Source organism: Cololabis saira, chromosome 8 (assembly GCF_033807715.1).
Source record: "Cololabis saira isolate AMF1-May2022 chromosome 8, fColSai1.1, whole genome shotgun sequence".
Classification (NCBI taxonomy): Eukaryota; Metazoa; Chordata; class Actinopteri; order Beloniformes; family Belonidae; genus Cololabis; species Cololabis saira.
In genome coordinates, this window is record NC_084594.1 from 33893108 (window position 1) to 33915303 (window position 22196).

Genomic DNA, 22196 nt, shown 5'->3' on the forward strand with positions numbered 1-22196 from the left:
ATATCATCAATTAGGATGAATAAGCCAAACAGTTCCATCATATCAGACAGAAGAGGGAGTTAGAGCTGAAGGTAGCATCCTACCGAAGGGCCCTGTCATATTTGCAACGCCGACATCTCAAGATAAGATGAACCAGGCAATGATTTATTAATGTGACATATCTTAATGAGGAGTTGGAAACACCTCACTATCTCATTGGCGCCCGTTAAGAAGACAGAATCCATTTTTCCTGTGCGTCTCCCCTCTTGTTCCTCTTATCTCTGAAATGCCTTGAGGGAGGGGAGGAGGGGAGGGAGGAGGGGAGGAGGTGAAGACCAGACGGCTGGATGGATGGATGCGAGTGGGGGAGGGCGGGTTTGGACTCACCTCGTTGTCGTGGGGCGGGAGCTGATGGAGCAGCTGCTTGATGCGGTATTTCTCTCCTGGACTGTTTACGTACGGCACCTTGTCCTCGGGCAGGGAGTTGTAGTACTGGTGGACCTGGGGAAGACATGGAGACACGGAGAGGATGAGACTTGGAGAACTACAACATTTTTACGATGTGCAAACTAACTGACCAGCCCCAAAAAAACAGCGGCCTGTACGTGCCGTCACAGTCACTGGTTTGTCTTTTCTATGGTTATGTTGGTGGTAGGGCTGGGCGATATGGACCAAAAGTCATATCTCGATATTTTCTAGCTAAATGGCGATACTCGATATATATCTCGATATTTTTTCTGTGCCATAATTGGGGTTTCCCCCAAAGCATTATAGCATAGCATCTCTGTTAGCTTCATTTTTTTCTGAGGCAAACCCTTAAAAAAACAGTCAGTTTTAATACAAAGCCTCGTGCCAAATGTCACACAGGTACCTTTATTAACAGAGGTCTGCACAATATCAAAATGTATAAAACAAATGAAATAAAAATAAACTGCCTGCATATATAGAATAAAAATGCTTCTTGAATAAAATAAAACAAATATCCCTTTCCTGCATAACAATTAAATTAAAATACACTGTGCAATTAATACAATGTAGACAGTAACAGGCAGACTTTTCCACTGAGGTTGACAGTGGTGCAAATAACAAAACATTTGTGCAAATGTCAAATAAAACATTCAAGTCAATTTGTCACAAAATTAGCTATATCAAAATCATAAAAAAAAAAAATTAAAAAAAATAAAATGTTTTAAAAAATCGATATAAACGATATTGTCTCGTACCATATCGTGTTTGAAAATATATCGATATATATTAAAATCTCGATATATCGCCCAGCCCTAGTTGGTGGTGTTTCACGGTTTTGTTGCGTCAGAAAGCAGAAAAAGAAACCCATTTTAAGCCACAATTCATGACATCACACGTGGTTAATTAAAAATTGATCATTTCTGTGCTGAAAGGGTGCAGCTGGGAAAGTCCAGCTACAAACTGGGAGTCAGGCACCCACACCCACACATGGAAAATCACTTTGATTTATGGCTCACCAGCCTAGACTTAATTGAACCTCACTTCTCCATCTCTGCACACTGTCACAGGAATGTATCATTGACCTGTCACATGTGTGTGCACACCTACTAACACACACACGTGTGTGTGTGTGTGTGTGTGTGTGCGTGTGAGTGACACACATGAACACGACCACCACATTCTTTTACATTTCCCAGGAAGACAACGAGCATCTTCTCCACATTATTACAGTGTAACGGGGGGGGCCGCGGCACAACAAAGGCTGGGCAGTTATTGATGAATGCGACTGGAGGGGAGTGGAGCTGGACACAAAGAATATTAGAGAGCAGAGGTCGAAAGGAGAGGAGGGTCGGGGAATGAAAACGTTGACAAGATGAAGAGTAAAAGGAGATTAAAGATGAAACGACACGAGAATATTTGACAATATAGAAGACACAAAACCAAGAGAGGAGACGATACACTGATGCTTTTCAAAGAGATAGCGCCTGCGATCGATTCCTACTGACTTGGTCGTGAGAGTGTTGATGACCCGCTGCTCCCCTGAGTGGATTTACCAAAGAGAAGCCATTAGCTTTGTCCTTGGCAATAACACCACAACAGATTAACAACTACTGCAGATATTAGCTACACACACACACACACACACACACACACACACACACACACACACACACACACACACACACACACACACACACACACACACACACACACACACACACACACACACACACACACACACACACACACACACACACACACACACACACACACACACACACACACACACACACACACATATATATGATAAAGATGAAACATGACAGAGACGGCTGCTCACAGATGGTTTCCATCGCTGTTAATGGTTGAACACCACTCTGCACCAGCTCTGACATTCTTTGACATGGATATTATAATGCAGTGAAAGTACTGGTAGTTACGGTCAAATACGGTGGGAAAGAGGTTGTTTTCATAGTAAAAGAGAGGACTTAATTCAAGTACGTGCAGTACTGGGAAGCATTATTAGGAGAGCTCGGGCTGAACCTATCACCAGTGTGACAGATACAATTATTGGCTGTTGTCTGGTTATAAAGGCATTTCAACAAGTAACCTCTAGTGGAGAGCTCCAAACGCCTGTCAGTTTCCACTGACCCTGATTCCAAATATCCAACGTAACAGCAACAATCACATGATTACAGCCTGCTATAAGAAAAACTGTTTTGCTATCCACAGAGAACAAAACCATTTTCCTTGAACGCTGGCTGGAGAGGTTGAAGCAAGTTGCAACCGCAGCTGAGGCTCAGCCGGAGCCACGGCCTCCCGGCCGCTCTTCATTTCAGTTAACATTTCTGTTTCACAAAGGGAGGTAACTTAAGCTCTCGGTCAGTTACCGTGGTAACAGACGCTCTGAACCTAACCTGGTCGGGACCAGGTTTATTTCAGCGAACCTGGAGTTTCTCTCCGTCTCCTCCCTCAGTGGCGTCAATTCAGCCAATGGGTCTTTACGCGATACACATCCGTTTTCTGCACCACGGACAGCAAGCGGCAGAGTTAGAGAGCAGAAAAGGCTTATCTAACAAATGCAATTTAACTCGTTCACTTTATTCACTATGTCAGTGCAACAATATCACAGGGACATCAGATTTTAACTTCAAACAGTTAAAGTCCAAATGCAAAAAGTAGAGGGAGAGTAAAAAAAAAGTCAAATATTTCCCTTAAACAGATGTATAAGAGGATTTATATCTTATTTTGAGATGAACTTGCATAATTAATCCATCAGTGGCTAACAGCCTCGTTAATATCTTCTGGACCCATCACTTGCCTTCTTTCTTTTTTTTTTATTGCGTGGTTGTCTGCTTCCTTTTCATTTTTGTAAGTTAGTAACACTGCAGAGCGCACTAAAAACGAGATTGATAGCGACCACTGTCGTCAGGGACGCTGGGACATTTCAAGATATGAGGGAGGTATACAAGTGTTGGGAAAGATAATACCTACTGAAATCCATCATGTTGTTCTGATATGCATTTGTAGTTATTTTATATGAATAGAATAAATCAATACAAATAGACACAGAGTAATTCCATAAATGTATAAAAAAAATAAAACATTTACATTTTCCCCTGAAGCCGAGGTGTGGCAGCTGCCGTACCCAATTGACGGCCCTGATCTAAATGACAATAAAATTTCATTTTTTTTTCTCCAAAATATGCTCTCATACTCGCCATATGCACGTATTAACACTTCTAACTCCAGTGGCGTGAAGTATGTGGATCTTCAGATGCAAACTAATGTTTCCTCAAAGGGATTTTGTAAATTGAAATGATAAATAAAGTTTAAAATAAAAAAAAGAAAAAGTATGTCGCTCTTTTGTTGTCGCCGGTTGCCATGGTGAATCCTTGTATCAGCGATCTACTGATGATGGCTTTTTATTTCCCTCACGCACGAGCTTAACTCCAGGTGAAACTACTTAGAGTTGAGTAAATTACCTCAAATCCGCTGTTCTGGAACCGAAAACTCAGAGTTTCCGATCTCAGAGTAGATCAACTAAGAGTTCAGGATTAGACTCAGAGTTTGTTGAACCTGCTTTGTGAAACGGACCCCAGATCAGATTGGTTGGCGATGATGGCAATCGCCAGAATTTTCAAAATCGGGGTTCAAAACCACTTTTCAGAACCCGATGACATCACATAAGGGTTTGTGCAGTTCTCTTTATCTTTGTTACACTTCTAACTGCTGTATCTGTATACTGCTACCAGGGGGAGTGTAAAATAATAATAATAATAATAATAATAATAATAATAATAATAATAATAATAACAACACAAACCTGGCACCCCTGGGTTTGGTGCTGAACTTTGCTATGCAGTGGAAAAGAAAGCTTCTGGAGGGCAGAGAAAGTCTCCTCGTCATACTTAGTCAATATTTATTGTCTTTTGACACTTTGCTCTACGCAGGGAATGGCACTGTTGGGATCTAATTCAAGCCAACTTTCAACCAATCAGCCTTGGACCTCTGCCTAAGGCCCACGTTGCTGGAGAATTACACACAAATCAGTCTCTGAACCCCTGAACTCCCCTAAATCCTCTCCTCTGCATGGGCTCAGAGCTACACAAACAGACTTGAACAAGCAGCCATAAATCAGCCTTATTGACAGGACTGTCATAAACATTGAAGGTATTTGGTAACAAACCAAAGTATTTCAACAAAAAAAAAGTAGAATTAAAAACATCCCTCAATCAGGAAACATAAATGTCTAACAGATTCTTTGTAAAATGCAACCAAAAGCTGACAATCCCAATTATCAATGTATTTTAATTGTAAAACAGAGATGCCAAAGATCTCAAATACAGTCTTTTCCTCTCAGAACTGAGAGAAGAGTTTTGACACATTTTTAAATCAGTCAAATCCATAGTCATTTGAGCAGCTGAAGGCTTTATTATCCCTCATCTTGGACTGGAATGGTTCTAACTTTATTTGGGTCTAATCAGAACAAGGTCCAACTGCCTTCCATTCTCTCCTATCGGGTCTTTGCTGTTTAAAAGTTACCCGAGCCTCTTCTGTCCATTTCAGAGCCTGCAAAGTCAACAAGCTTACATTTTTGTTCAAATGTTCCTGATGCAAGCAGCTTTCAAAAGCCTATTTTCATAATTGAAATCAGAGCCTTGTAGCCCAGAAGAGATCCAGCTCGTGCTACATCAGACGTTCTTTTAAAAAAGAAGAAAAAAAAAAAGTCCACTCACAGGCCACTGCTGAGTTACATTCTTGGCCATGACGAACTGTAACTTGGCAACAATCAAGCATTTTATGTCAGAGGATGTAGGGAGGGAGAGGACGGGAGGAGTAAAGGCCTTCCCCATTCTGCAACTTATTAACATCCCAACATAGTCCTATTCTGTAATAAGTTGCTCAGTCTGCATGTGAGAATAAAAACAAAAAAGCAACAAGCACTGGCATGACAGCACGTGTGTCCAACTGGACTCACGGCAGTCTGACCAGCACTTATCCATGCTGGACCCTCCTGTTTGTTTGTGTTATTCTCTCAGTAGGGCTGTTCGATTAATCGATTTTAAATCGTAATCGCGATTATGTAATTAGAACGATGTTAAAACGTGAAACTCGTAAAATCGATTTTTCACTTTTTTTTTTTATTTTTTATTTTTTTTTTTAATTGGAAATATAACTTACTGTATGTTTGCAAGTACTGATTTGCTGATTTTTTTTTCCAGAGATAAAACTTTATATTTTATTATATTTTTTTAAACTTTTTTTCAACTTATTTTACAGAGTTTTGCACTTTATTCATTCATTTTGGGGCAAATGTTCAATAAAAAAACAGCATATTTGAAATCATTTCTTTGCCTTTTGTCAATTCACAAAATAATCGTAATCGTAATCGAAAATCGGATTTTGAGAGAAAAAAAATCGAGATTTTATTTTTGGGCAAAATCGAACAGCCCTATCTCTCAGATGTAAATCGCTTTGGATAAAATGACTAGTACTAGTAGTAGATTAGTGAAATCCAGAACTTCAATTGGATATAGCACCTGTAACCCTTTGCTTTGGACAGAAAAAGTATAAACTAGGTGCAATCATCTCTCAGGTTTACCTGAAAGAATACTTGCAGAACTGCCAGGAAATCTCTCATTACAGCGTGGTGATTTTACACCACTGCTGGCAGAGCTCTGGCTCCCAGATGGGAAACCTAAAACCCAACATTTAGAGCCTAAACTCAACCTTTTGTTTACTCTCGCTCCTCTGCATAAGCTTGCAGAACAAGTGTCAACAACTGGAAATGCCTTGAAATGTCAGGTAGGGTTCACTGAAATGACTACAGCTTGGGACAAATCTGTGTACTTTCAGTCATCATATCTAAACTTAAATCAGTTTAGTATTTTAACTAAGAAAATGTTCCAGTATATCATTTCTGGTCTTTAGAAAGTGTAAAAATGTGTCCCACTCAATTTTTCGGGCGGTTCTTTGAGGCTGCAGGACGGTTTGGGTTTGCTGTGAACACACAGAAGAAGAAAAAAGAAGACGAAGCAAAGCCTTGTTTCTTATCATTTGTCTGCGCCCTATTTCCCATTATTGCCTTATTGCTTCAGAGATCGTATTGCTGCTACAGGAGAAGTTAATTGAGACAAGGGTTATGTGTGTGACCCCAGAGAACGATGACAAATAGCTACTCTTGGTCCTCTGCGGTGAAAACACAGCGCTGTCCAAATAATGTATCGACCAGCTCATTGCTGTCAACTCATCAACAACGTGAAAGCAGCTTCAACAAATGCTTATGTAGTTTAATAAAACCTGAGACCCTCCCACGTACGCACACCTACGGTTCAGTGGAGGATTGTTAAAGAGGATTTTCCTCAACACACGTGGGGCCATTTAATGCATTATTCAGGCTTGGCTTAAGTGCTTGTGAGGGCCGTAAAACCTACTGTAAACATGTTTGTAGGAAGAATGAATTGGAGATTAATTTGACTCCTGGAGCCACCTAATCCTTGTTATCCATTAGCGTGCAGAAGGCGCAGTCAGCACAACGGCTGAGGCGTCGCATGGGGTCCAAGTGAGCCGTTCCAAAATGTGGACATGGCATGTGGAAAAACACACACGCACTGCAGTTTGAGCCATTTTTATGAGGTTTGCATCATAATGCAGAGAGAATGTATCACGTTTTATTAGCAAAACCTGCCTGTAGATATCTTTATCACCTTAATAGCAAACATGCCAAATGTAAATGCACCCTAACTTGCTGATGCAGTCCGCCTTTTAACAACTTAATTGAAAACAACCCTCGGGAGGGAAAAAAAAGGATGGTTACTTTTTGAATATGCCAGCAATCTGTGTGAACAAATATTCAAGTCAATGTTTGTTACAGAAACTGCATCAGTGAGAGAAAGCACCTCATCTCTAAACATAAATGCTCAGGCTTGATAACAGGTTAGTATACAACTACCAGTGACTACGTTTACATGCCATCAAAATTCGGGTTATTGCTAATATTCCGGTTGCTGAAACATTCGGAATATTCCGTTAACATGCGTGAGCAAACAGGGTTATCCCTGTATACATGGTAATTAATCATTCGGGATATCTGGATCAAACCAGCGACGCGCGGAGAGCGTGATGACGCAATTAGCGTCATTTCCGCTTCTTCTTCCTGTATCCAAATTCAAAACAAATGCTGCTTCGCACAACTTTTCGCTCACCTTCTTGTAAATCTGGCTATCCCGGTACTTTCTACCGTCTACAAATGCAGAAATGTTCATATCCTTCATTACATTTATGAAGTGATTAGTCTCCTCCTGGTCTTGCGTTTCTCCGTGTTTATAAGAACGTCCTGGACTCAAAAGACCAGGATTCCTTGTGAACAGAGCATGCGCAGAAAATAAATTCATATTCCGTTTGATGGGGATATTCCGTTTGGCGTTTACATGACCCAATATTCGGGTTTTAAAAGGAGTAACCCAGGGGTCATATTCAGGTTTTTAAAAACTGGAATATGAGCAAATTCGGGTTATTCAAAAGGGGTTATTATTGGTGTTTACATGGCCGTGCAAATTCGGGTTATTGCCAATATTCGGGTTTTAAAAGGGTTATTGACTGCATGGAAACGCAGTCAATGACTTGTCAGGAAAACTGCGCTGTGCAGATCTTTGACAGTGATTTCAGGGTCCTCCAATGGTAATGCAGTGCGACCTAGAGCAGAAGGAGGGAGGCTGTAGTACCTGCTCAGGTTTAAGTCCAGGCGGGACCCAGGCATACTCCTCCAGGGCGCAGCCCGAGTCGTCGTCGGAGGTGGAGTTCCGTTGGAAGTCGTACATCAGCTTGGTGACCGTCTTCTCCATCTCTACAGGCATGGCTGTCACTGCATGGTCCTCACGCCGACACTTACAGTGCACACAGATCTTCCTACAAAAAGGACAAAAGGACACACGTCAAGCATGTTACATGTACATGTGTACATAAATTAGGTTTTAACAAAAAAACAAGCAGATACTTGTCCAAATAAATGATTTTAACAGCTAGACAGGAACCAGCTGCAACCAGCTGATTCCAATTTCTAAATTTCCTAAAAGTCTAACCTCAACCAAAACTGATGCCGCTTGTTTTTTTTCTAGTAAGAATAATTGGCCAAACACATAAAAATCCTGTAATGAACCGTTGAAAGATAGCAGAGGCTGCAGGAGTCATCTCCACTAGCTTTATTTTTAGCTTCTTACGATTCATCTACTTTATAACCTTGGACATGTTCCCGGGGCTTTAGTACCCAAAAAACATGTTTTAGTTTTCAGTCTTTTACAGCTTCTTTTTACCTTCCAGGTTTTACAGATTACAATCTAGGGGCACTCTGTACTCACAATGAAAACATCAGAAACATGCTCTTGCTCATCAATCTCTCAGTCTGTTCTGATTCATTTCAGGAAAAACTAAACTACCACTCTGATAAAAACAGGAAAATGCACTGAAATCCATTTCTTTTTGAGATAAACTACATTTGGAAAAAATGCCAAGAGACAAGTCTTTACTGCAGCTGCTGTTTGGCACTCTTCAATTAGACAGAGAAAACAATACCCTGAACTGAAAGGTCAAGGATGCCTGCTACACCTCTTGCAGTCTAATGTGGGCGCCACAAACCGAACACCCAGCACTCCTCTGAGAGAGCTGTGCAAAGTACGAAGATGGAATAACAAAACGGGTCATGATGAGGCGCAGTCTAGTTACTGACTAGCAAGATCTGTAACAGTAATGGACACAGGACATGATAAACCACAGACAGGCCAGCTCTCAGCACTGTGGTGGTCTGAAACACCGCCACGCGCCTCACTGCAACCACATCTTCTCATTTCTGTTCATCTTTGTCCATATGTATGGAGATGGACTGTGTATAAATACATTTGTCTTCTAAAACCAAAAGGACTGAGATGCACAACCAGAAGCAACTCTTCAGAGAATGATTCAAATTCTTTAAAGTTTGTCAAAAAAGAAAAAGGGAACTATTTAAACAGTGTCTGTGTGCGCACATCAATCACCTTCACCGGCTCTGTATTCTGATGCAGACGCTGGAGACACTGCATGTATCCTTCCTGTGTCCTTGATAGCTTGTCCCTGAAAGTGGAAACTGGGTGGCCAAAAGGTCACACTCTACTAACCCATAACCTCCTCAGGCGGCTAAACTGGGGAGACAATCTCATTACCTTCCCAGATGGATGCCGGGCTGTCTGACAGTCAGCCCTCTGGAGCAGCTTAAGGACACCCGGGACACAACGTTTGACGGACTAATACCTTGAGTGGCTGAGGATCCGTCACAGACAGGTACAAAGTAGAAGTAAATATCTGCATATTTCCATGAACCTCTATCGACTTTACACGTGTAAGCACTTCTGCGAATGCTGCGCTCATCCGAGGGGCCGGAGCGCTGTGTAAAGCCAGGTCTCAATCACGTAGAGCGGCTCCCAGCACCGACCTCAGCTTTGTGAAGTTCTAATTTGAACTCTGCCTGTGGCTACGAAGTGCTTAGAAAGCAGACGAGTGCAGGTTGGGAAGCTGGCCAAGTCTCATCTTTGTATTCGTGTCATATGAGTGCTCCTTGTGCAGAGGTTAAGCTTCATCCAACAAAGATCCACAGTCAATTGATGAGGCATTGATGGATTTTTTGTGAAAGAGCGGACCGGCATTGAGAATAAACGGTCTGTTCATCTGACCAACACGAGTCATAAGACGTGTAATCCGTGAAAGAAAAACCCATGAGTACAGGCACAAGTTGGATACATTTTCAACAGAGGTAGTAGAAACTACTGCACCTCTGTGGAAGGGCAAGCTAGAGATTTCACAAGCTCTCTGTGCAAATATTAAAATACACTGATTGGCCATGAATACTGATGATGAGCAGAACAGAGGTGCAGCACAGGCAGATACAGTCATCAAAGGACTGTCAATCAGGGACACTGGAGGGATGAGTGTAGGAAATCCTGTTTCCCATAGCCTGGAGGCACCGTGGTCCCCGGCCCGCCTCATTACGGCCCTGGAGCCGCACCGTCATTCATAATTAAAAGCACACAAACATCTCATGAATGTACAAGAACCCACTCCGACGGTGACAGACACATGTAATGACACTTTTTTTTTCATTCTTTTAAATAAATAATTAAAGTAATAATAGTAATGTCATCCCTCCCCCGGGCTAAGGTAGGAGCCTCAAAGAAAAGGAGCTAAAGGAGACAGAGTCTCATCTGGACTGACCAAGTCAGTCCAGATGTGTGATGATGATAACCTTACTCCAGTGATTCACCTTGCACACTAGGGATGGGCGGTATGGACTAAAAAATGTATCACGATAATTTCTGGCATTTATCCCGATAACGATAAAAATGACAATAGAAAAAATACCAATTCAACTCCACCTTTTTAACTATAAATCTATCACCACATTCAGTCTTTGGAGCCCCCAAAACACTGCTCTAAAAGAATACTAAATGCTACTAAAGTACACCAATTAAATTGAATTAATAAAAACAAATTAAATTAGTACACCTGTACTGCAAAACTGGAATGACTCAAATGAAACAAGTTTGAAATGTAAGAACAGATTCAACATAAAGTACCATTGTCCTTCAAGTTTTCCTAGCTTATAAAATCAAAAAGTAGAAAAAAATACAACCTGATAAATAAAGAAACGGGACAAATACATAAAAGCCATCCTTTGCACTCACTGTTTTTTTGCAGACTCTGCATATAATAGATTATGTTTGCTCCTTGTCACTCTTTTTAAATCCAAACCAGTTCCAGAGCTCATTCCTATTGCACACATCTCCATCTCCCCCCATCACTGCATACCTGGAAGGTGTGTTGCTCCTTCCTTCTCCTTCCATCCTCATGATTAACAACAAGTTCGGTGGACATGTGTGGGATTTCCCCTCCTCTGAAATGTAATCCTTGAGCTTCCCTCGTAAGCCGAATGATTTCAATGAGATCAGATTTGGTGGTTCGGAAAGACAAGTAAAGTAGATCACTGGTGCCTTGTAAACAACCGATGTGAGGAGGAGTCTTCTCTTTTAAATACGACCGGCCTTCTTCCTCCCGGGGGACATGAAAATGCTGACTTACCAATAGTCAGCTGGTGTGTGAGGTTTTCTTAAGACCTGGGGGGTATGTTTTTGGATAGCAGTCTCTCTCACCATGATGTCACTGGACAATGATTCACTGTTTCCAGTTAATTATCATCATCCTGCTCTGAAACACTGGCAGTTACCCCCGCAAAGAGCTAGGGGTTTTAATATGTAACTAGAGTCTGATAGGCCCCTCGGACATGCAGAGAGTTGCTTCAGCTGTTGTAAGTCAACATTGCCTGATGTTCAGTTAGTGGGGTTTTCAGTTAGATCAAACTGGCTTTATTAAAAAAAATGTTTTTTAAAAAGTATTATTTAAATAAATGTGCAAAAATGAGTAAAAATGAAAGGCTAGGCTAACATTGCAGTCCTAACTTTAGTAATGGGTGAGTTGTTGGTGTGGTTAACACTGTTGATGGTCTGAATCTATGATCAGATTGTTTGGCTTTTCTTTGGTACTCAAATTTCCTCCTACAGTAAAACAAAAACAAGGTACTTGAAGTTACCACCCCCCCAAAATCACTGGGTTTGTATGTGTAATTTATGTATGTGTATGCATATTAGGGGTGGAACGGTTCACAAAATCCATGGTTCGGTTCACATCACGGTTTTGTGGTCACGGTTTTCGGTTTAGTTTCCTTTGTTTAAAATCAACACAAAAACAATGTCAACATATTTCAACTCTGAAATTTTTAATTGAAAGATGAGTTTTCTTCAGTCTTAAAAATAAAAGTACAGTGTTTGAAATACAAATAAATAATGCTGGATTTCTTATAAAAACTTATCACTGCGCCATCTAAAATAACAAAATAAATAATCGTTTTTCCACTTGAAATTAAAGTGCACTGCAGTGTTTGAAATACAAAGAAATAATGCTGGATTTCTTATAAAAACTTAAAGTGTCACTGTGCCATATAAAATAATCAGTTTGCCACTTGAAATTTAAGTGCAGCATACACCAAAACTAACATATACACTGCACTATTCAACACTGCTTTGCTCATATTTTCATGTTCTTTTGCGGGATGATGTCTCTTCATGTAAGTCAACATGTTGGACGTGTTGCCGGCAGCGTAAAAAAAACGCGAGTCAAACAATGCTTGCACACGGTGGTACTTTTGTCCACAACTTTCTTGCCGGCCTCGTATGTCACCCCAAACCCAAAGTGCCTCCACAATGCAGAGCGATATTGTGCTGCCGGTGCATCTTCTATTTCTACTTTTAACGCCGCCACTAGCCATCTCCACAACTGAGCTGCTAAACTTCTTCTTCGTGTGATTATTGCCGGCTGAGACAAGCAACGGCTACAACTGCATTGGAGTGAGCATGTACGGTAGTTTGCAGCCCTAGACATGGGCTGGTGTTCTGTTCAGGGTTTAACCTCAACCAATGACAGCCGGGACAGACCGGGCCTGTCCTAGAGGGCGTGAAGCATTCCCATTCAGCTCCCAAAACCACTGCAGCTTTTCCATGGCATCACTCTGGATGGTGAGATTAAAACCTCCATCTTTAAATGATAGCTCTGGACAAAAGCAGCGTGCAGAGGGGAAAACAGCTGGGTCCAGCGGGCAGCCCAGTCTATTTGTTGTCTTTGAAAGATGTGGGGGGGAGACGACTATTTTCCCGCAAGATTTTCACAGCTGGATTTTCAGGAGCTTTGTGCAATAGTCATGCTTTTCTAAAGATAAAAATAAAAGTAAGAGAACTTTTGTACCTATATGCTACAATGCTGAGCATTCGATTTCAGCTAAACAAGACTGGGGTGCTTCTTATAAGAACCAGGCCTGACACAGACATTTTCCATTAGGAGACAATTAGCAAGAACCTGATGCAATGTGTTGCTGAGGGCAGAGATTTGGCCTGCGTCCACCTGTCAAAACCAATTACAGACCAGAGATAGCAACAGTCCAGCTCACTTTGCAAATAGCCTATGACCCCGACCCTAATGGATAGCAACATATAGCTACCTTTGTTTATGAACAAAACTTTTTTTGTTGGTGTTGAATAGGTCCCTTAAACTTTTAAAAAAAAGGGACCACAAACCAATTACCGTCATTGAATTCATGGTACTCACGAGCTTGTAAAAGCAGCTGTGTGTGGGGTCTATTATGGCTCTGGACAAAGCTTTCAATCAAGCCATTTTCAGATTCTGTGTTCACATTTATACTTATATTTTATAAATGGAGGGCAGTATTCTTGTAGTTTCACTCTTCCTCCATCACCATATTAACCCGTGGACACTAGGAATGGGCGATATTTTACCGTTCACGATAAACCGTCAAAAAAATTCCCCACGGTAAGAATTTGTCATCTCGCGGTAAAAAGGATAAATTCCCGTTGATGACGTTTTTGTGTAAAGCTGATTTATGGAAGGAAGGAAGGAAGGAAGGAAGGAAGGAAGGAAGGAAGGAAGGAAGGAAGGAAGGAAGGAAGGAAGGAAGGAAGGAAGAAAAGAGGAAGGGAAGAAGGAAGGAGAGAGCAGGAGGAAAGAAGGAAGGAAGGAAGGAAGGGGAAAAAAGAAGGAAGGAAGGAAGGAAGGAAGGAAGGAAGGAAAGGAGAAAACAAGGAAAGGAGGAAGGAAGGGAGAAAAGAAGAAGGGAAGAAGGAAGGAGAGAGCAGGAGGAAGGAAGGAAGGAAGGAAGGAAGGAAGGAAGGAAGGAAGGAAGGAAGGAAGGACGGAAGGAAGGAAGGAAGGAAGGACGGACGGAAGGAAAGAAAGAAAGAAAGAAAGATAAATTCCTGTTGATGACGTTTTTGTGTAACAAACATGGCGGATCTGAGAGCGAGATAGATTTATAGTTAAAAATGGGGAGTTGAATTGGTATTTTTTTTTAATCGTCATTTTTATCGTTATCGGGATAAATGCCAAAAATTATCGTGATACATTTTTTAGTCCATACCGCCCATCCCTAGTGGACACAGCTTCTACATGGTACATAGATGTACTTCTGAGGGCTGCCAAGGTCCATAGTAGATTTAGTGCTTATCAATCACTTTGAAAAATAAATACATCTCTTCGAGCAGATAACCGTGTTATCTTATTTAACCAAGAACTGTGTTGAGACTTTAATAATCCAACCTGCAGATGTCTGAGTGGATCTATTACAGTGGCACAGTATTGATGTGGGAGGTGGCAGAAGTACAAGCAAAACAAAACAGAATAAAAAAAAAAGAAGACGACAGATTTCTATGCAACATCCGACAGAGACACCACAAAGGAAACTAGATCAGATTGCATTTCACTGTAGCCACATCAGTGATTTACATTGTAATGGGGGAGGGGGGTCATGGAGGGGGCAGGCTCCCCAAACAACCTCAACACAGACCTTCAACTATAGTCAGTTTGGCCTTTTCAGAAAAAAAACTTGCGAGGCAACAACATATTACACGTTTCTGTCTTCTAACCTGATGATTTTTGGGGCAATGATCAGCATTTCTGTCTTTTCAGGAACGTCTCTGTCATGTAATGTTGACTTTCCTTTAATATCAATATCAATGTGGGAAAACATGATCAGGAGGATAAGAGAGGCAGTTGCAAATGACAGAAATAAATGTGGACTATGATTTAGGCTGCTGTCAGTTGGGTGAGCATTTGAGCTGCTCTCAGACCTGAGACACTGCAGCCAGCTGCCAAATGCCCCAAACACATTATTCATCAATTACCCGACAGCCCATTCATGTGCTAATCTAGTGACTCTTTTCACTACCAAAATCTATGTAATGAGTAAACCACCTTAACGGGTCAATTAGTCTGTACGGGGTCTTAATGCGCCCAGAGCTGAGATTACCACTTGTTTCCAGTGCGCTCCTCAGTAAGGGCTGATTCATGGTTCCGCGTTACACCAACGCAGAGATTACGCCGTGGGGTACGCAGAGACGCACACCGTACATCGCGCGTCGCTCCGTACCTTACGCCGTAGGGTCTGCGTCGATTTAACGCGGAGCCATAATTCAGGTTTAAGGAGCCACCAGGAGCCTCCTCGCTCACAGGTCTCACAATAACAGCCTCAATAAATAAAATTACATTTTTATTCCATGTAACAATGGAAACCCCATTCTGGGGGGGATTTAGACCAGGGAGAAAGTTTTTAAAGGGCCACTTGTTCATGGACGCTCTCGTGCATGAACAAGTGCCCCTTTAAAAACTATGGATGAGGATCTTGCAAAAACAAAAAAGCACAAAACGCGTGCAAGATGGGCATGCATTTTTTTTTCTTTCTGAAATGCATGCATTTCTTTTCAGAAAGAAAATATGACAACAACTTTTAAGTGCGTTTAGTCATTACAGGGCCAAATGTTGTCCACACTGGTATTCCTCTGCGGACTTGTGTGTGGCATAAGGTTGAGATGGCAAAACGCCTCGTGGTTGGCGTTGATAATAATAATAATAAATAATAATAATAATAATAATAATAATAATAATAATAATAATAATAATAATAATAATAATAATAATAAAAACCATTAGAGATCGGCCTCACCTTCTCACTAACTAGGGAGCCGGACTCGCTGCGGGCTCCGCACTCGCTCCTCATCGCAGATGGATCTTATTCCCTCCCCAGGCGCAGCAGCGCTGCCACGAACACACGGCAGTCCGAGCCGCTGCGGGATCCGCTCCTCTGCTACATCTACTTCTCTCTGCTCGACCCTCTGCTCTCCGCAAAAACACACCCAGCACTTCTGCAAACGCTCGGCAAAACTTAAAAGTACGCAGACACACACAGATCCCTCTCTGCTGTGGAGAACCGGGAGCGCAGGTTCCAGTCCCAAAGCGTAAAAGTAAACGATGATGATAATAAAATAAAAAGTCCCTGGAAAGTAGCGTTTTTGCCGCTGCTGCCGAATGCAAACGTCCGCGCAGACTCTCCCGACGCGAGCTCGTCCTCTCCTCTATCTGGAGGAAAAAGCCGAGGCGCTTTCATTCCGACGACACGTCAAGCACCCAGAGGTGTCCGGCTCACTTCTGGGTGGCCTTTCAAAATAAAAGCGCTCCGATGCGTCAACGCATCAACATCGTGAAACGTGAACAGTTTGTGTTGAGTTACAATGAAGGCGTTCATCTGTTTTTGATATCAAATTAAAATGTAGAATCTATGGTTTGATGCAAAGTTTAAAAAGAAAAAAATCAAAGTAAATGCTAATTAGACAGCCTTATGATTAGATTATTATCGTTTGAATTGACATACATTTTTGACATCATAACTGAATTTCTAAATACAAATATGTAAAAATTAAATGGACAATTCTAAGTAACGAGAAAAAGTAGACCGCCAAAATATCTGCATAGTGAGACGTTTCCAGCCAGATATTCTATTAAACATGTCGACTCAACGGCAAAATCAAACATGACCGTCGGATTTAGCCAACGCTGAGTTAATACAAAACGGGTGGTTGTTTCAAAAAGCATGATGATTATGGATGAGGAAGTGATAACGGTCAGCAATTGGCTGAGCTGACTGTCAATTATATTAGAAATAAATGTAACATTCTTTCTCCTGGCGTGGTACAAAGATGCACTCAGAGTTGTCATGGGTGTGAAATCAAACTATTGAGACCAAAAGGGTTCTTCGAACCAGGCTCTAAATATGTTTATTTTTGCTCTAAAGTCTGACATTTTAACATGGAGGTCAATGGAGATTGACTTGCTTTTGCAGCCAAACTCCATCGGTCAGTTCAAGAACTGCAACAAAACTTAGCTCCGCACGAGCATCAGTGCGGAGGCTCTAGTTTCTTACCAAACTTGGTCCTTTACCATAGATTTTATGCTTTTGCGGATAGTGGCTCCTACATATAGGCACCGAGATCGGCAAAAGCGGTGAAATGTTCCAGAAACAAATGCCAGCATGTAAGGGCCATAAGAGATTCAGTAAATGCAGCATCATGAAGTTGGTGGATTATCATTAATTGTTATTATCATCATCAGCGTTGGGTCTGTGATGTCACAGTGGCTACCCATATGAATGCCAGACTAAATGATGTATTTTCAGACCACACTTAAGTGACAATATTGTTTTATGTCGCAGTTTCTGATTTGTTAGTAATTTCAGACACTCCAATATTTACTTTCAACCACAGGAAAATAAAGATAAATCATAGTACGCCCTCTTTATAGACTCAATAGTAATTGTGAATATATCAGCAAAATCATAGACTTTATAACCATGTTACAAAAAAGGTTTTCTTATGATTTTGATCAAATTTATTTTTGAAAAAAATACTCTTTATTAGATATAGCTTTTGTTTGAAGGTACGTTGCTTGACTTCCTGTATGATTCTGGGCTCCTTCTAGTGGGCTTCACAGACATCTCCACTTTCTTTCTTGCTCCCTGCATGCTAATATCCTAGTGTGTTGTCAGCAAGTCAGAGACCCAACATGGGTGTAATTAGCAGCATGGGTGACTGGTTTTCTGGCAGAATTTGCATATGAATTTAAACACTAGCCTGAATCAAAAGTACAGGCACAAGATGCAGCAGGAAGCCGAGGTGCACGGGCACATGGTGAGGTTAGTTCCTGTAAACACAGCAGTGCTGTTTAACATAAGAAACAGGCATTAGCTGGAGAGGACACACACACACACACACACACACACACACACACACACACACACACACACACACACACACACACACACACACACACACACACACACACACACACACACACACACACACACACACACACAGCCAAGCAAAGTTGAGACAAATTAGCAGGATCCTAAAAATTAAGCCAGTGGATCAATAAGAAGGCTTCTGTTGTTTTTAAAGACTAATAAAAAGAACCTGTAAAAGACTAAATGAGTATGCATGTGTTTTCTCATATTTGTTTTGTTGTTAAAATAAATCATTTATGCTCTGGCTTCAAGATGGATCATTTGGAACAATCAATTTTAAATGACAGTCCATAAAAAAAGGAAATCTAAAGCAAATGATTTATTAACAATTCACATACACATTCCTACCACCTCTAGCACCTAGGCTTTGTGTTTATTTGATAACTTTAAAGCCATATATATATATATATATATATATATATATATATATATGAAAAGGGAGAGATCCTCATGCCGTTCTGCGCAGGCAAGATTTGTATTTTCTTTCCTCACTTCTGTTCTGAATTTGACTCTCTTTTCACGTTTCAGATATCGTTGCTCAGGTCTCCCTGCAGCCAGACCGAAGCCCCACTTTATTTATTTATTTTTATGAAAGCCGTCTTTCAGCCACTGAAACTCCACGCACATGTGCCGGGGCCGACGCTCACCATGTCTCACATGTGTATGACAAACACAGGAGTATCAGTTGAGGCTCAGCCTGTACTTAGAGGCCTATCCACACTATTTTACAAGGAGTCCTAAGTGACAGCGTCAGTCACTCCAAGCAACCGCAGAACACTTGGTTTGAGCCGGCATTTCTTTCAATAACTCATTCCTTTTCCCCGTAAAACTGTTCCCAGACCTGCAGTAAAACGTTTCAAAAGCCACTGAATAAAAGTGCTGGGGACCGCGTAGGGGACGCACTTCAGATACCCACTTCTGCACGGGCATGTAAAGAGAACCACTGCTTGATCATTTTAGACAGTTAGCCAAACTGGTTTCCTCCTTTCCAAAGCAAACATATAAACATATTAGCCTTTGTCTTTATCAAAGCACAGGATGAGCAGTATTTTAAAAACATGCTGCTGGGACTCTATCTGAGGCATGCAACTCTCACGGGCTCAAAGGATCTGATCCTGCTGGAACATTTGTCGAGTCTAACCAGGAAAGAACTAGATTCACACACCTTCTGACATGGTCTGGAAAATGTTCCTGACAAGAATGATTCTATCTTGATTTGAAATATAGCTGCCGTCCCAACATAGCCTCTTAATCCTACTTTGTAGCATGCAAGACATGAAGCAAGGTCTCTGCTTTCATATTGCAAATGCTGATGGCTATCACTCCCGAGTCAACACACGAAGCAGCTGGGACTCCAACAGCTGATAGCACAGACATCTGAGTGAGAGAGGACTCACTCCACACTGCTACTGTTTTATAAAGTAGCACTGACCAAGTCGTGGTTTCTGTCTATGAAGACCTCAGTTCAGATATCTGTGTGTGTGTGTGTGTGTGTGTGTGCGTGTGTGCGTGTGAAGCCCAACTTTTTGTGTTTTAATTAAATGCAGAATTTTAAAATTTCACAACAGAAAAGGTTTTTGTCTTTTTTCAGAAAAGGAGTTGCTTTACATTAGAGCAGATAGAGAAAACATCATGCAAATGAGATCGGTAGCAGACACCGTACCTGCCTGCTTGATCGCATGGACAATCAGTTGTTTCGCCTATTTGTTCCAATGAAATCAAGCCCAGCAAGAATCTTTCTTTACACAATGGCTTTTGAAAAGTTCACTTTGAATCCGCTTCCTGACTGGATGAAAACACAACTAGTGGATGACTCTTTAGTACAGTAAAAGATGTTATCGCAAATTACCGCAGACAATCCTGTTGTGCTTTCATCCTGCATGAGAGTTGGAATAACTGAAGTGAACACTTTCATCAAGTTACAAAAGAAAAGGACAAAGTTTCCTGTGTGTAGTAAAGTTCAAACCACCCCAACCTTCCCATTTACAATGACCTAGCTGTAGTTTGGCCCAATTATTCTGCCCGGAAAGCAGATTTGCGAGGACATGAAGCTGGAGGTGGATGGTGGTGGTGGTGGTGGGGGATCCCTCTATGTAGAGTCCACCCTAGAGCTTTTCTGTACCCATGTTCCCAGCAGATAAGTGGCCATTATTCATCCTGGGCTGAACATCAACTGGATTAATTCTGCACAGTTTGAGGGGTGAAATTGTATTTGTCCAATAGGAAGGAAATGGAAAGTGAATGAGGAGCACGGCCAGCTTGGCTGTAATTCTAATTAGCTCAGGGGTTCGTTAGCACACACGCTCTAGTCTACTTGCAGAGGCCTTGCTGACACAGAGGCCTGCATAAGTCATTAAAACTTCCCAAAGAGGGAAAATCAGAATGAGACAGACAGACAGGAAGAAAAAAAAAACCCAGAGAGGAGAGGAAGGGAGCAGGATACTTAGTTTCATGCATTAAGGCCCAGAGCAATGAAGTGACCTTGCAGAATGACTCCTTTTGGGTACGGAAAGCTACTTTGTGCCCCTCCTGGCCCACTTACACAAGGGCTCTTCAGCACAGAGGAAAAACACACTTCAACTCCTCCACCTCTGTCTATCCATCAGACCATCCATCCCCACTGCAGACAGAACTCTGCAGAGTGATGCAGCTCAGTTTCCAGTTAGCTGTGCCCAACAATGGCAGTTTGTCAAGGAGCTTTTCTCAAGTAGCCTACATGTGGATTTTGATTCAAAATCTAATTAGGTCATGCTTTACTTTAACCAAAAAAGCAAAGCGAGGGGAGAAACGGTAATACAATACCGGTGTAATAGCACTGGGATATTATTAAATACACTATCATAAATATATATTTCTTTGTCACTAAACTCCTACAGATGCTGCTGCTCCTTACCTACTCCACAAGAGCAATAGGAGATTTGTTGATTTGTCGATTTTTCTTTCTATAGTTTTTAATGTGTTTTCCACAACTTCGCCCCCTTTCACTTAACCTGTGTAGACTTTATTCTGATTCTGTTTGCAACAAATCACCTTCCGGTCCTCAGCAATGGCCATAATCACACACTGATTGACCACATGCTCAATCCTTAATAATGAATAATAGAATACTTATTAGCTGGAACACAACCTGCAGCAGCTGCAGACTTGATATATAATCTTGCAGATTGTTTGCTGTGAGAACTGGGCCACCAAGCCAATGCTAAAGCTTTTACAAAATTTCTTCAAGAAGTATAAATGATGCAAGTAAGTGGATATCATGGCAAAAAAAAATTAATGTATAAAAAAACAGGTTCAGTCAGGATCGGAGAACTGTGAAACTTCCTGTAAGGAATAAAGACTTGGTGAAATTCCCTCTTTGCCTTGTTTTTGCAAACATATATCCTATACTGTGGTCGTGGTTCCACTCAAGCTCAAACATTTTGTTAAATAAATCTCAACATTGCATTGAGATAAGTTTAAATATTTAGCTCTAGACGATTTGTGGGCAGAGAAGTGAAAGACACGATCATTTTGTCAAGCAGAGCCTGACGGAGGGCTTTCGATCCCCTGAAACACACATGAAAAATGTACTCAGAGGATGCCGTGCTTTTGTAAATCTGCAGCACAAATTTGGTTCACAATTTGCTATCCAAACAACTCAGCTGGATGTATAAAAGAGTCTTTCAACACCCCTACAATCTAAAGCAGTCTGAGTTTACATAAGGGCGTTTTGAGCAAAATGAATGACGATAAAAATGCTTCAACGTGAGTCATTATAGCCAAGTGGGAATATACCTTGAGGTTTGACTTGCTGCACTGCTGCTGCATCTGCAGATTAACTACAAGCTGCAACCTATTTGTGGTGGGAGGGGCAGCACTGCCATTATTCAACGCTCTTTAGTCTATCCATGAAGAGCACTCATTAGCAATTTAAGGCTGACTTGGCTTTTCATACATTCAGACTGATCTGTGACCACAAAGAAAGACAAAGCTACACAACACATTCAGAGCACGTTGAGGAATCAGTGGAAACATGGGGTAGGGGGAAAAG

The 22196-nt window shown here is 41.4% G+C and overlaps 1 protein-coding gene across 5 annotated transcripts in view; it reads right to left on the bottom strand.

Annotated features, from left to right (window-relative positions):
* prickle2b (prickle homolog 2b) overlaps positions 1-22196 on the bottom strand; it is a 125513-nt gene that overhangs the window by 10627 nt on the left and 92690 nt on the right. For 2 of the 5 annotated variants that reach the window (XM_061727848.1, XM_061727852.1), the window contains 2 exons: positions 8175-8358; positions 367-480 (listed from right to left, as the gene is read on the bottom strand). In XM_061727848.1, coding sequence (XP_061583832.1) covers positions 367-480; positions 8175-8358 — 298 coding nt within the window. The other 3 variants (XM_061727851.1, XM_061727850.1, XM_061727849.1) reach the window with 3 other exon arrangements.